The 15,211-nt window shown below is 45.5% G+C and overlaps 2 protein-coding genes across 6 annotated transcripts; both read left to right on the top strand.

Annotated features, from left to right (window-relative positions):
- The first annotated feature begins 107 nt into the window (after positions 1–107).
- LOC131463680 (tubulin alpha-1C chain-like) lies at positions 108–7,880 on the top strand. 2 transcript variants are annotated; one of them, XM_058635555.1, is made up of 5 exons: positions 108–249; positions 1,058–1,280; positions 1,366–1,514; positions 1,962–2,937; positions 7,533–7,880. In XM_058635555.1, the coding sequence occupies exons 1-4, from the start codon at positions 247–249 to the stop codon at positions 2,934–2,936; spliced, it is 1,350 nt and encodes a 449-aa protein (XP_058491538.1). In that variant the 5' UTR covers positions 108–246; the 3' UTR covers position 2,937; positions 7,533–7,880. The 2 variants fall into 2 exon arrangements, with proteins under 2 accessions (XP_058491538.1, XP_058491537.1); XM_058635554.1 differs by lacking the exon at positions 7,533–7,880 and having other exon boundaries at positions 1,962–3,486.
- Positions 7,881–9,255: 1,375 nt separating this feature from the next.
- Positions 9,256–11,365, top strand: LOC131463774 (tubulin alpha-1C chain-like). 4 transcript variants are annotated; one of them, XM_058635797.1, is made up of 3 exons: positions 9,256–9,456; positions 9,555–9,703; positions 9,949–11,365. In XM_058635797.1, exons 1-3 carry the CDS (start codon positions 9,336–9,338, stop codon positions 11,026–11,028), a joined length of 1,350 nt encoding a protein of 449 aa, XP_058491780.1. In that variant the 5' UTR covers positions 9,256–9,335; the 3' UTR covers positions 11,029–11,365. The 4 variants fall into 4 exon arrangements, with proteins under 4 accessions (XP_058491780.1, XP_058491781.1, XP_058491783.1 ...); XM_058635798.1 differs by having other exon boundaries at positions 9,256–9,460; positions 9,511–9,703; positions 10,054–11,365; XM_058635800.1 differs by having other exon boundaries at positions 9,257–9,456; positions 10,054–11,365.
- Positions 11,366–15,211: the final 3,846 nt, after the last annotated feature.

Genomic DNA, 15,211 nt, shown 5'->3' with positions numbered 1-15,211 from the left:
ATTGTATGAGGTACTGACACAGCTTGTTTACATCAAAGGCAGATTGAGTCAGTCACTGTTGAGTGATGTAATTATGATGTCACTAAGCACCTGTGCTTTCATGGTACATTATGAGAGGTGAGAGAGAAGAGAAGAGGAGGCAAAGGAAAGAGAGCACCGGTGTTATTTCTTATACAAGACTCATGAAATCTGCACTGTGAAATTGATTTTACTTCAACCTTTGAATTTCACTAGACTTTAGGAAACATGGTAAGAAACATTTATTTTCCACTTCTCCTAAGTCAGGTAACATTAGATACTTATTATTAGTATTAATATCTCCACCCGGTTGGTAGATTTAATACAACCTTTAACCTTTAGTTGTTAGTTGTAACTGTTCTGGCAGTCCTCCCATGAGAGTTAAGCCAAAACAGTTACCTCTTTTCACTGATCCCCACAACCTGGTTAAAGTTCATTGGGAAAAGCAAACCACCATGTGTTGGTTAAACAACCCTCCAAAAAACAGAAATTGTGGTCTGGAACTTTCTTGCCAACACACCAGTTTGTACAATAACAGGTAAACCTGGCTCCGGCTGGACAACCTGTGGCTAGATATTGAACAAACATCAAGACAAGAAATTTCTGCCTTTCCATTCATTAGCACAAAAAACAACGAGGCATTTGGAACAAATAATCCAAGATAGTAATTTTATTCAATTTCAGGACTTTGAAAACTATTGCTCTCATCTTCCAAAAATATCAAAGTATTGTCTCTGTTTTTAAACTAAATATGATCCTATAATTTCTCTTCTGACCACGATATGGGAGACAAACTTATGTATCAGGCCAGGTTAAAAAAATATCCTCTAATGTATTCAGAATGATCAAACCCCAACTGTACAACAGCCCAGTGCACAATTCTACATAAAATACACCAAACAAAGACTGTTCTGAATGTGGCTTTAAGTCATTTCTTATTAATGAAATAAGGAAAGTTAATTTTGAAAGTGATATTTAATGATTGTGTTAAGATCCAGAATGACAGCAAACAGATAACATTGTTGTTTTTCCTCCACAGCGTGAGTGCATTTCCGTTCACGTTGGTCAGGCTGGAGTCCAGATCGGCAATGCATGCTGGGAGCTTTTCTGCCTGGAACACGGGATCCAGCCAGATGGACAAATGCCCAGTGACAAGACTCTTGGAGGTGGAGATGATTCTTGCAGTACCTTCTTCAGTGAAACTGGAGCTGGAAAACACGTCCCCAGAGCAGTGTTTGTTGACCTGGAGCCCACTGTCATCAGTGAGTGTCAGCTTTTTTTTAGGAAACTTAAAAAATGTGACAAAAGATGATAGTAACAAAATTAATATCTACATTGCCCGTTTAGATGAGGTGCGCACTGGGACCTACCGCCAGCTATTCCACCCTGAGCAGCTGATAACTGGGAAGGAGGATGCTGCCAACAACTACGCACGTGGACACTACACCATCGGCAAAGAGATCATTGACCTGGTGATGGACAGGATCCGCAAACTGGTACGACACTTAATATCATAAGGGGTCAGCTGCCCAAATTTGACTCAAAATATCAAACCAAATCGGGCCTTAAATGACCCAGGCTATCAGAGGTCCTGGACATCACTTGATAAGTGAAGGCCAAACGATGACAGTTTTCTGTAAACTACAAAAATGTGGGGACCAGAACAGGCACAAAAACATAATTCTCAACCAAAACTCAGAAACCCAAAAGAATTTGGTACCTTTCATTTTTTTTCTGCTAATAATTATTTTTGTGCTTTTTGAACTTTTTCCCTACTGGAAAAAATGGAAGTATCCCCTGCCTGCCTTTAAACTGGGTTGCTATGGCAACCCTGAAAGCAAATTTCCTCTGTCTTTGATAAGTGTACAAGGGTTCAGTGAGTGCTGCTTGCATCTATTGTATTTTATTCTATATTTGATCACTATCTCTTTGTCTGTCCTCAGGCTGACCAGTGCACTGGTCTGCAGGGCTTCCTGGTTTTCCACAGCTTTGGAGGTGGCACTGGTTCTGGCTTCACCTCTCTGCTAATGGAACGTCTCTCTGTCGACTATGGGAAGAAGTCCAAGCTGGAGTTTGCAATCTACCCAGCTCCCCAGGTGTCTACGGCTGTGGTGGAGCCCTACAACGCCATCCTGACCACCCACACCACCCTGGAACACTCAGACTGTGCCTTCATGGTAGATAATGAGGCTATCTATGACATCTGCCTCAGGAACCTCGATATCGAGCGTCCCACTTACATAAATCTGAACAGGTTGATCAGTCAGATTGTGTCCTCCATCACTGCTTCCCTCCGCTTTGATGGTGCCCTCAATGTTGATCTGACAGAGTTCCAGACCAACCTGGTGCCATATCCCCGTATCCACTTCCCTATGGCCACCTATGCCCCTGTCATATCTGCTGAGAAGGCGTACCATGAGCAATTAACAGTGGCTGAGATCACAAACGCCTGCTTTGAGCCGGCCAATCAAATGGTGAAATGTGACCCTCGTCATGGAAAGTACATGGCCTGCTGCCTTTTGTATCGTGGTGATGTGGTGCCCAAAGATGTCAACTCAGCCATCGCCACCATCAAGACCAAGCGCACCATCCAGTTTGTGGACTGGTGTCCCACTGGTTTCAAGGTTGGCATCAACTACCAGCCCCCCACTGTGGTTCCTGGTGGAGACCTGGCCAAGGTCCAGAGGGCTGTGTGCATGCTGAGCAACACCACTGCTATTGCAGAGGCCTGGGCTCGGCTCGACCACAAGTTTGATCTGATGTACGCCAAGCGTGCCTTTGTTCACTGGTACGTGGGTGAGGGTATGGAGGAGGGAGAGTTCTCTGAGGCCAGAGAGGACATGGCAGCACTCGAGAAAGATTACGAGGAGGTGGGACTCGACTCCATTGAGGGAGACGAGGAGGGAGAAGAATACTAAAGTAAGAAGATAATTCAGATTAAATTTTCCTGCAGTCAAACAGTAAATATACTACAGTTGAAATGCAAATAGCCTCATTATAATGAATAAGGATTACACCTGCAGCAACTTTTTCTGGCCACAAGGGTGCAGCAGAAATACAATATGAACAACAATGACATCATTACTTTTTGATAAATCTTCACGTTCATATTTTTGATGAAGCTACAAATCTAGTCGGAGCTGAGTTTTATTGTATTTAATGTTGCTGTTGAAAATATGAAATCATGCTCATGCTTCTGTCCGCTGTGAAAAATCATCTCTTTCACTATATTTCACTTTTCACAATCTCACCAATATTTCCTATTTCTTCTAAAGATACAAATCTTACATGACAGGATTATATTTGACAAATACAAAAGGTTGATTTACAACTACAAATTTTAGAATCATGTATCTTGATTTTGTTATGCAAAGCATTCAAAAAACGTATTGTTCAAATTTGCATCGTTCACAAGTTTGTCTGCAGAAATAATGAAAACATTTCAATAAAGATTTTTTTCCAATTCTATTTATCATGTGAAGTTGTCTTGTTTGTCTTGTGTTAATTCAGCCTAAACATACTGCATGTATTTACTAATCCTCAATGATTCTTCCTACATAATATTGAAATAATGCTCCTTTACATTCAGTCACAGCCATTCATTGAAATTCCTCAGCAAACACACAGGATGTTTGATATACCACTCTTCATGTGCCGCCATGTTTCGCTCGCTGAGCAATCAGCTGTCCACCATCGGGCGCGCAGCGCGCCACCATAGGCTCTCCACCCCGCATTTCTCTGCCTGTGTCTGCTCCACCACCTCAGGTCGTCACCCCAGTCAAGTCCATGCTTCAGCCACGGACAATTTTCCGGTGATTCGGGCGATTGTCACCCGTTTTTAGCGAAATGCCGCCTGCAGTTCGAGATGAATTCTGCGTTTCCCACGGATCGGGCGAGGGTCGTGATCTCCTGGTCACCTTGGACATCCCGCAGGACCTTGACTCCCTCGTGGCATTGGTCAGTTGGCTGGACAGCCGGCTTCGGGAGCAGGAATGGGATTGTCACGCCGACACTCTTTCTCTTCGCCTGGACCATCCTCGGGAGAGGCCCAGAGCGTTTTCTGACACCCCCTACATGCCTGACAACTTCCCCAACCCCGAGGAACCCATGCAGGTCGGTCGGACGGACGTGTCTCTCTCCAACTGAACGCAACCAACGCCTGTTTGGGAGTCTCTGTCTCTATTGCGGGAGAAAGAGACACCTAAGAGCTCTCTGTCCAGTGAAAAGGCAGGTCTCACCAGTAAAGAGAGTACTGGCGAGTCCCACCATCATTGACAAGGGTGTCTCTCGACCAGAGTTCAAGGTCTCTGTCTCCAATTCCCAGGTCCAACGAGCGGTCCTCGCCCTCATCGACTCGGGCGCAGATGCCAGCTTCGTCTCAGAGTTCCTCGTCCAGGACCTTAGGGTCCAACTAGAACTGCTGCCGTCTCCTCTGGAGGCGCACGCCCTCGACAGCAGTATCATCAGGAGGGTCACTCATCGCACTGCTTCGGTCCTCCTGGAGTTCCCAGGTGGTCACCAGGAGCCAATCCAGCTTATCCAAGTCCATAACCCCGTCATTGACTGGTCAACACATAGAATCATTCATTGGGGGAAGGGCTGCAGCCGGGGGTGTTTCTAATCTGTTTTTCTGCCTTCTCTTCCCAGATCTCCGGTGGTTGCTGCAACCTGTCCCCGATTCCCTCCTGCTATCACAAGCTTGGTGAAGACTTCAATAAAACCAAAGCCAATGCTCTCCCTCCGCATCGTCCTTATGACTGCGCGATAGAGCTTCACCCAAGTTCCATTCCCCCTCGTGGTCGTCTGTTCTCACTTTCTCAAACCGAAAACAACCGCCATGAACCAATACATCCAGGAATCCCTCAAATCTGGTATCATTCGTCCTTCTTCCTCACCGGCCGGTGCTGGGTGTTTCTTTGTGATGAAGAAGGATGGCTCCCTACGTCCGTGCATTGACTATCGCACCCTCAATAATGTCATCAATAATGGCATCAAGAACCATTACCACCTTCCATTAATGTCATCCGCCTTCTAACTCCTTAAAGGAGCCACCATATTCACCAAACTCGACCTCCGGAATGCATATCATTTGGTTCGGGGCATTATGAATACTTGGTGATGCCTTTCGGGCCCGCCCAGGCTGTCTTCCAGTCGTTAGTCAACGACATCCTCCACGATTTCCTGAATGTCTCCGTCTTCGTGTACCATGACGATATTCAAATTTTTTCCCAGGATCAGACCACCCAAATCAGACATGTCCGTCCGGTGCTGGAGAGATTGTTGCAGTACAACCTATACGTGAAGGCGGAGAAATGCGAGTTTCACGCCCGCTCGGTTTCCTTCTGGGATTCATCATTTCACCCAGAGAGATCCGGATGGATCCCGAGAAGGTCCGGGCGGTGCGTAAATGGCCGGTTCCGGACTCCAGGACAGCACTTCAGCTGTTTTTCACACGTTTTCACTTGTTGTTTCATACCAGCCCGGTTCACGTAATGCCGATGCCTTGTCTAGAATTCTTGATGCCCCTAACTCCTTTGAGTCTCCTGTCCCCATTCACCCCCTAACCTGGGGGTGGGCTCTGTCATCTGGGACGTCGAGGAGCGGGTTAAGCGCTCCCATCGCTCTGATCCGCCTCCGGCATCCTGTCCCCCTAATCGTGTAAACTCTTTGTCCCAGTGTGTCTCCTTCCGCAGGTGCTTGGTTGGGGCACGCTTCAAAGTGGGCATGCCATCTGGGAGAATCTCTTACCGCTCAGCTTGTGGGTTTACGCTTCTGGTGGCCGGGGATGCGCCGTGCCCAGCCTCCTTCTTCTGCCCGTACCATCTCGGCCCTGGTCCCACATCTCCCTGGATTTCATCACTGGATTGCCGCCATCGGAGGGTAAGACCTGCATACTGACTGTGGTCGATCGATTCTCTAAAATGGCGCACTTCATTCCCCTGGCCAAGCTCCTGTCCGCTAAACAGATGGCAGAGGTGATCCTCAGGGAGGCTCCATGGGCTGCCATTGGACATCGTGTCGGACTGTGGCCCCCAATTCATCTCTCGGTTCTGGGCCGAATTCTGCCAACTCATCGGGGCCCCGTCCAGTCTCTCGTCCGGTTACCATCCACAGTCCAACGGTCAGTCTGAGAGGCACAACCAGGAACTAGAGACTTCTCTCCGTTGCTTGGTATCCGACACTCCGGCATCTTGGGTCAAAGCTCTGCCGTGGGTTGAGTATGCACACAACTTGCTGGTCTGTTCGTCTACTGGGTACTCCCCCTTTTGAATGCCGTTATGGTTACCAACCTCCTCTGTTCCCCTCACTTAATCGTGATGTTTGTGTCCCCTCTGCGCAAGTCCTGGTAGGGCGGTGTCGCCGTGTCTGGGCCTGAGCACAGAGGAAGCTGCTCTCTTCGTGTGATGTTTTCAAGAGGGCAGCTGACCACCGTCGCTCCGCGGCCCCTCCCTACCAGCCCGGCCAGAGAGTGTGGCTGTCCACCCAGGATCTCCGTCTGCGTCACCCCTGTAAGAAGCTGTCTCCCCGTTTCATCGGTCCCTTCCCCATCAGTAAAGTTGTCAGCCCCATAGCCGTCCGTCTCAGACTTCCCCCATCTATGCGTGTACACCCCATGTTCCATGTTTCCCAAGTCAAGCCTGTCCGTGTCTCTTCTCTCCTTCCTGCACCCAGACCCACTCCTCCCTCCCGGGTTCTCGACGGCAAGCCGGTCTATACCGTTCGTCGTATTTTGGACTCTTGCCACCAGAGACACGGGTTCCAGTACCTGGTCGACTGGGAGGGTTATGGTCCTGAGGAGAGGTCCTGAGGAGAGGTCGAGAGTGAAGTCCCTCTCATAAGGGACTTCACTCTCGGTCGGCCTTGTAACTTTGTTTTTACCGTGGATCCCGACGGCTTCCTGACGTCTATTTGATGGTCCTCGGGTATTGTACTTTTCCTCTGTTCTTGAACTGTTAAAATAAACTTTGTTACTTACCACCGTTCTGCATCTGGGTCCAGTCCTGTGCGTTACAATCAGTCTGCCACTGTAAACCAATGGTGGGTTGTTTAACATTCACCCAAGAAGTGTAAAGAAAAAGGATTTTCGTGATAGGCATTTCTAAATCAAAAGTAAATTCTCACTAGATGGGAGTGTGTGAGACAATAGTTGATGAGTTATAATATTAATCTACTACTAGGGCACATATCACAAAAGGATATAAACTCTCTTTTTCAGTGACACATTGCCTCAAGATTGCTGCAGGGGATCTCGCGTGAATGAATAACTTCATGTATTTTGTGCGCAAAAACATTTTTTTGTAAAATAACTCAGCAATCAGACACAGAGTCTTAAGACACCTTCACTTTTTCACTTGATTGAGTCGTGGATTTGATGTGAAACCATTTAGAACGTCTTGCACATGTGTTAAATTAGATGCTGTAAGTATTCAGTGTCACGGGGTCATCTGCTTAAGGACTGTTTTTGTTTATTTTCCTGTGTTGATCTGCCCTCACTAATTCTCTTGTCATTGCAGATCTTGTCACTCACGTTGGCCCTGCAATCACCTCATTCCACTCACCTGAGTCTCCCCGCCCACTTCCACACCTGGCCCTCATTATCCTCATCAGCCTCCCTTACAAATACAACCCATTCTCATTCACCCTCTGTCAGATCGTCGTGCCACATGCCCTGCTCTTGTCCTGCCAGTTTTGCTCTGCCTAAGACTTTTTGCTTTCTACTTATGCCAGAGGTTTTTCTGGACCTCCCTCCCTCAGTTAGTTTTCACCTTTGTTTGCTGCTTAGGTTTTTGCTTTAGATAAAAACCTTTTTTTGGACACTCTGAATCGTGCTCTTGGGTCCAGTGTTTTCCCATACCTTACATTCAGACCCTCTGTTGTGGCACAGGTGACTCCACCTGCAGTCACAGTATGAAAATCAAAGGTGTACACCAAATGAATCATAGCTGAGTTCTCTTTAGCTTATTTAGTTTCAGGATGTATGTCAGCTCACTGTCACTCTGTCCTGACGTTCATGACCTGAAAAGAGCCCTTGTTAATGTTGGGTATGTTGAGTATGATCCTGTAAAAATATTGCCTCAGTTACCAGATCCCTACTGTTTAGTTGTTTCTGTTTATTCTTAGTTTTGTTGCTAAAATAAATCCAAAAGCTTGAAAAACACAGTCACATTACTCTGTCCGTCTTTGGTGTAAATTCATCCATTAATTCATTCATCGTCTAATGCTTTATCCTCCACATGAGGGGGTGCTGGTGCCTACCCCAGTTTCTGTTGCGATGTTTGAAGTTTGTACAGGACCATGAAAGGGACCACTCAGAATCGTATGACGTGTGACATCAAAGGCATGCGGAGTAATCTGAGTGAGTAGTGACATAGTTACTATGTCATGAAGTACCTGTACTTTCATGGTAGATTATGAGAGGCGAGGAAGAGAAGAAGAGGAGGCAAAGAAAAAATAGCAGGGAAGTTACTTCTTACATAAGACTCATACAACCTACACTGTGAGAGTAATTTTACTACATCTTTGACTGTCACCAAACTTCAGGGAACATGGTAGGAATTAAAAATCTTTCCTCTGAATGAATGTTAGCTGTTACCTGGCTGCTGTATACAGTGGCTAGACAAAACTTTTTCTCACTACTGTTAATGACAACAGGCTACCGCTAATGAACATGTGTGGCTAAGCTAACCACAACAAATCTTATTTGCAATCTTTGTGCAAATGATGAACTGTTCTACCTGTAATCCCAGGGGTTAACCACATTTTCTGAAATATCTGCAGCAAAGCGTGAACACACCTCACGCTAACTAATGTCAGCTTTATGACATAATACCTTGAGCCCATGCAAACAATATAAGAACAGCTGTTTTTCTGATGAGGATATGTTGAATCTCCATTAAAAACATGTCATGTCTACTTTTGTGAGGATGTGCTACAGTCTTGAACAAGTGTCCCCCTTTGTAGGCTGGATAGATTATCATGGCTGCTCCTTGTAATTCAATTACTGGGGTTGGGGTAAAGATGAGAAATGGGACAGAGCCTTAAGAAGGGAACACACCTTTGTAAACACGCAAACACAGAGGAGTTTGTCTCCATGCTATGTCATTGACGATGCACCAATAATAGTCATTACGTTTATAAAGGATGACCTAAGCTTTGCATCGGCAAGATTCAGATTGGAAGCCAACCGATAACAATGTTGTGTTTTCTTTCCACAGCGTGAGTGCATTTCCGTTCATGTGGGTCAGGCTGGAGTCCAGATCGGCAATGCATGCTGGGAGCTTTACTGCCTGGAACATGGGATCCAGCCAGACGGACAAATGCCCAGTGACAAGACCATTGGTGGAGGAGATGATTCATGCAGCACCTTCTTCAGTGAAACTGGAGCTGGAAAACACGTCCCCAGAGCGGTGTTTGTTGACCTGGAGCCCACTGTCATCAGTGAGTATCATAATTTCTCTCAGAAAATCAATTAAAAAATATATATTATAAAAGAAAAAAGTGTGTCAATAGACAACTAAATGAATATCTCCCTTCAGGTGAGGTGCGCACTGGGACCTACCGCCAGCTGTTCCACCCTGAGCAGCTGATAACTGGGAAGGAGGATGCTGCCAACAACTACGCCCGTGGACACTACACCATCGGCAAAGAGATTATTGACCTGGTGATGGACAGGATCCGTAAACTGGTACGTCAATTTTACCAAAAGGACACTTAAACATTCTGTAGGTTTCTTGATGGAAACTGGTGTTGCTTCATGTACCAGTGGGTACATCAAATGTAGACCACACAATTGACAATCTCATGCTACACCGCTACAATTTAGGGAGCTTGAACATAAATGAAAAAGTTTAGCCTAAACTTTAGAAACCCAAAAAAGAATGTCATACATTAAATTGAAATTTTTTACTTGTTTTCCCTGTTGAAAATGAGTGGAAACAGCCTTTGCTTGCCTTTGGCAAATATGGTAGGGAATTTCATCCGTCTTCAATCTGTGTAAAGGGTCCGTTTGATAACTGTCTCCTTCTCTGTCCTCAGGCTGACCAATGCACTGGTCTGCAAGGCTTCCTGGTTTTCCACAGCTTTGGAGGGGGCACTGGTTCTGGCTTCACCTCTCTGCTAATGGAACGTCTCTCTGTCGACTATGGGAAGAAGTCCAAGCTGGAGTTTGCAATCTACCCAGCTCCCCAGGTGTCTACGGCTGTGGTGGAGCCCTACAACGCCATCCTGACCACCCACACCACCCTGGAACACTCAGACTGTGCCTTCATGGTAGATAATGAGGCTATCTATGACATCTGCCGCAGGAACCTCGATATCGAGCGTCCCACTTACATAAATCTGAACAGGTTGATGAGTCAGATTGTGTCCTCCATCACCGCTTCCCTCCGCTTCGATGGTGCCCTCAATGTTGATCTGACGGAGTTCCAGACCAACCTGGTGCCATATCCCCGTATCCACTTCCCTATGGCCACCTATGCCCCTGTCATATCTGCTGAGAAGGCGTACCATGAGCAATTAACAGTGGCTGAGATCACAAACGCCTGCTTTGAGCCGGCCAATCAAATGGTGAAATGTGACCCTCGTCATGGAAAGTACATGGCCTGCTGCCTTTTGTATCGTGGTGATGTGGTGCCCAAAGATGTCAACGCAGCCATCATCACCATCAAGACCAAGCGCACCATCCAGTTTGTGGACTGGTGTCCCACTGGTTTCAAGGTTGGCATCAACTACCAGCCCCCCACTGTGGTTCCTGGTGGAGACCTGGCCAAGGTCCAGAGGGCTGTGTGCATGCTGAGCAACACCACTGCTATTGCAGAGGCCTGGGCTCGGCTCGACCACAAGTTTGATCTGATGTACGCCAAGCGTGCCTTTGTTCACTGGTACGTGGGTGAGGGTATGGAGGAGGGAGAGTTCTCTGAGGCCAGAGAGGACATGGCAGCACTCGAGAAAGATTACGAGGAGGTGGGACTCGACTCCATTGAGGGAGACGAGGAGGGAGAAGAATACTAAAGTAACATAGAGGCATGAGTTAAACAGGAGATTCAGATTATACATTCATGCAGTCAAACAGGATACTATAGGTGAAATGCAAATAGCCTAAAGACAATGAATAAGGATTAAACCTGCAGCGACTTTACCTTGCCACAAGGGTTCAGAGGAAATACATTGTGGACAACAATTACCTTTTGATGAATCCTCGCTTACATACTTTTGATGAAGCCACAAACCATAGACCTAGCTGAGTTTTATTATATTTGATGCTGCTGTAGAAAATATATAGTCGTGCTCATGCTACTGTCCATTGTGAAAAATTATTTATTTCACCATGTGTTTGTGTAATCTCACCACTGACATCCATTTTGTTTACAAATACAGATCTTACATGTGATAAGTTTTGACAAATGTTGAAGTTATTTAGCTTGTTTTTGTTGTGCAAAGCATTAAAGAAAACAAAACGACTTTTACTGTTCACCAGTTTGACTGTAGAAATACTGAAATGTTTTAATAAAGTTATTTACCAAAGTTATTTAGCATATGAAATTGCCTCTTAAATGACATGTTGCAGCTAACAACACTGGTGTTGTTTTGGTCACAGATCCGCAGGATCACCATGTTACTGTGGGAAGAAAAAACATTTTCACTCACATGATTTCTAAATGGGATGGTTGTTTGTCTTTATGTGTGGCCCTGTGATGGACTGGCGAACTGTCCAGGGTGTACCCGCCTATTGCTCTGTCAGCTGAGATTGGCACAGCACCCCCTGCGACCCTCCGGTGGAGCACAAAACGGTAGATAATGGATGGATGGATGATTTCTAAATGATCATAATTAAAAGGAGATTCTCAGTAAATGGGGCCCCCTGGTGGTGGGAGCAATCCCATACAGAGACACATTAACTTTTTCATTTATTGACTTAGGGATTTGATGCATGAAACCTGAAATGCTCTGAAGTATTCTGACCCTCTGTTGTGGCTCAGGTGACTCCACTTGCTGTCAGAGCAGGAAAATCCCATCATGTCAGATGTCATCTTTTAAGATCTGACAGACTTTTGGGGGTTTGGCATCATCCTTCAGAGGAAAGAGCTCCACCCAATTACTGAAGTAGTTCACAACCACCATCAGGACCGAATTTCGGGCCTTGCTTAATTGAAATGGCCCCATAAAGTTCACTCCTATTATTTAACTTGGTGTCTTCTGTCGACTGGAGCAGGCTGGCCTGCTTATCATTGGAACCTTTTGGCAAGGTTTGGCAAGCTCAATCCTCCAAGTAGTAATCCTTACTAGTAGTGTAGTAATCCTTCCCAGATGACCGCCAAATGCATTGTTGTGCAAGTAACCAGAATCTCTGGAACCAACACAACGCAAACAACCAACAGAGATTTGAAGCCACCATATTTTGAATTTACACCCCAATACAACACTCCTTGTATGCATCTAGTTTCTTGAAAAGCAATGAGTAGATCTGCCCAAGATGACACACATTGCTTTCCTGTGATAGTGGTGCATGAGATAGAAGATCCAGAGAGCTACAGTACTGAGCCCCTTGTAAGGACTCCTGCATTAACTCAGTGATGAATTAGGTAAGGTCGTCCCGGGGAGCTCGAGCCATTGCCAACTGACATGGGGTGAAACGTGGGTTTGAACCTGGACAATTTCTATTTACATTTCTCAGCTTTCACACAGGATGTTTACTATTATTCACAAACAAAACTATGCTTTTCAAATTCCCTTTCAGTTAATATTGCAGGAAATGGCTATAATGTATAATAAAAACTGACATGCAACCACTGTTGATGATAGATGCCGCAGTAGATGTGCTGTATGTAGTAGATGTACTTTATGTAACACACATGCTCCTGTATGTAACAATAGTAGCTTGTATAACATGAAGTGTACACTCCAGTCAACAGAAGTCAACAGAAGAACAATGTGGATGCAGCTAGTATTGTTTTGAATTAGACTAGCTAGCATTATGGTTTAATTCGGACTGACAATATGGGTCCCAAGCGGGTTTGTCAGTGGTTTCCATGGTGGCACCACCCGTGTTTGCCCACTTCAAGCCCATGCCCGTTTTGTACCCTTTCCAGGCTTCCTGGGTACGAATGGCGCTTTTCCTTTATACTGTTCTAGCACTGCTCGGCTTGAATCAAATGGACTCTACTCGATTTCTTTGCTCTTCCATTAGGGATAGTAGCTGGTACCTGGTGGTTTTTGGTGCATGCTCTCGCGAGGTTCCAAGTGAGCTGAGCCGATACTAAAATGTGACATCAACAGACTGCCAGCCTCTGATTGGTCAGAGAGTGTTGTGACTGGAAGAGTCATAAGTGCGCCGTCCGACACAAGAATCAAACTGAACAATGCACAGGAGGTGAGGATGCTCTCTACAGCACACCTGGAGAAAGCTCTGACTGTGGTTTCCAAGCTAGCCCATTTGAGCCACCTCAGGAGGTACAGTAGTTGGAGGGCCTTATTCTTCATAAGCTGGAGGTCCAGGTGAGGTTGTTGCTAATGTGGACTCCTGCATTTGAAGCTGGGAATGACCTGAACAGCTGCTCCTCTGATGTGTCCTGCAGTCCACTGTCATTTTCGTTGGTTTTGTTGATGTTTGTTCTGCACGCGACTTCCAGTTGTCCCACCTCACATCTATAGGGCATCTCGTCACCACAGGTAATCAGTCCAACTTCTGCGGTGTCATTTGTGAACTTGCCCTGCCCCTATTGTCTTGCATTGACAGTTTGACATGGTTATGCCAGTGCCAATGCCAATACTCAAATTATTATGTTTCATGGAAATTCAATAATTTTTAGGAATAATCATTTGTGACTACTTAACAAATATATTTAATTTGAATAAACACAAGACAAGTAATTTCCCATGCTAAATAACTTTATTGAAAATAACTTTTTACTGGTAAATAACTTTATTGGAACATTTTCAGTATTTCTAACTGGTGAACAATACAGATCCATTTGATATTCCATGCTTTTCTCAACAAAAAACAACTAAATCATTCCAAGGTTTGTAGCTGTAAATCAACATTTGCATTTGTCAAGAGTGATTATCTCACGTACGATGTACAGTATATTTGTAAAAGAAAGATGTCAGATTACACAAACACAAGGTGAAAAGAAATGCGCTCGGTTTGATTTTTTTTCACAGTGGACAACAGTGTGAGCATGACTGCATCTTCTACAGCAGCATCAAATATAATCAGAGGTGCTGTCCATAATTGGTTTCTTAAACACATTTTACCATATTCATTTCAAATGTAACTAAACCCCTAAACCACTTTTGTCAGTGTATGTGGGTATCTAGTAATATTCTTCTGTAATCAAAGTACAAATCTAAACAAACAGTTTAGTGTGAAGTACTGAAATTATAAACGTGATAAAACGGCGTGTCTACTGCCTCTCTGGTCAAACACCAGCTCCTCCTCCCTGGTGCTGTCGCTTCATCCCATTTCTCTCTCTCCACCTCTTGAAGCGTGGTGTGAGCGATGGTGACGATCGTCTCACTGTGCACCTGCCACGGAACTACCAGGCCACGTTCTCTGCACTGCTCCCCACTCTCCCTCACTCAGTGCTCATTCCACCTCTTGGCATTTTTCAATTAGGCACTGGGCGGAGCCAGTCTCAGAAGGGGGGGGGGATTCGGAAAAACACAAAGAAAGTTGTCTATACACCTTGCAATGATGCTCTGAACATGAACAATCATTTTCACACCCTACAAATGTGATTGTTTGGCTTGATCTTAACCAGGTGTGCCACAGATATCACCTGCCTCGGAATGCAGAACCTGACACTACACGGAAGCAGTGGCTGCTTTTCAGCGACTGTGTCGGCTGAACACACGCAACGCTGAAGGTAAATATGTGTATGTGTGTGTGTGAACTGGGAAGGCTGTGATTTCTTTATTGTCCAGACAATTTTAGTGATGTAGCTACATGGCATTTCATACATGTTGGTTCCTCTGTGTGTGTGTGTGTGTCTGCAGGTAGGTATCGCTCTCGTCTGTCTCCAAGCTGTGTGGTCATGTGCATACTCAGGTTTGTGAGGCATGGCTTTCAAACGGGCACTGAGGGGAGGGGGCAGGAGTTGACGGATGAAGCTTTTCAAAACACAACCTGCTCTTGGTAGCTTTCCCTGCAGCCTGGACACCACCTTCAAGCTCAGCTACGTCTAGCTTTTGTAGC

The sequence above is a fragment of the Solea solea genome, chromosome 8, assembly GCF_958295425.1.
Source record: "Solea solea chromosome 8, fSolSol10.1, whole genome shotgun sequence".
In the NCBI taxonomy this organism is placed as follows: domain Eukaryota; kingdom Metazoa; phylum Chordata; class Actinopteri; order Pleuronectiformes; family Soleidae; genus Solea; species Solea solea.
The sequence above is the reverse complement of the archived record's forward strand: the minus strand, read 5'-3'. Positions and strand labels throughout refer to the sequence as shown.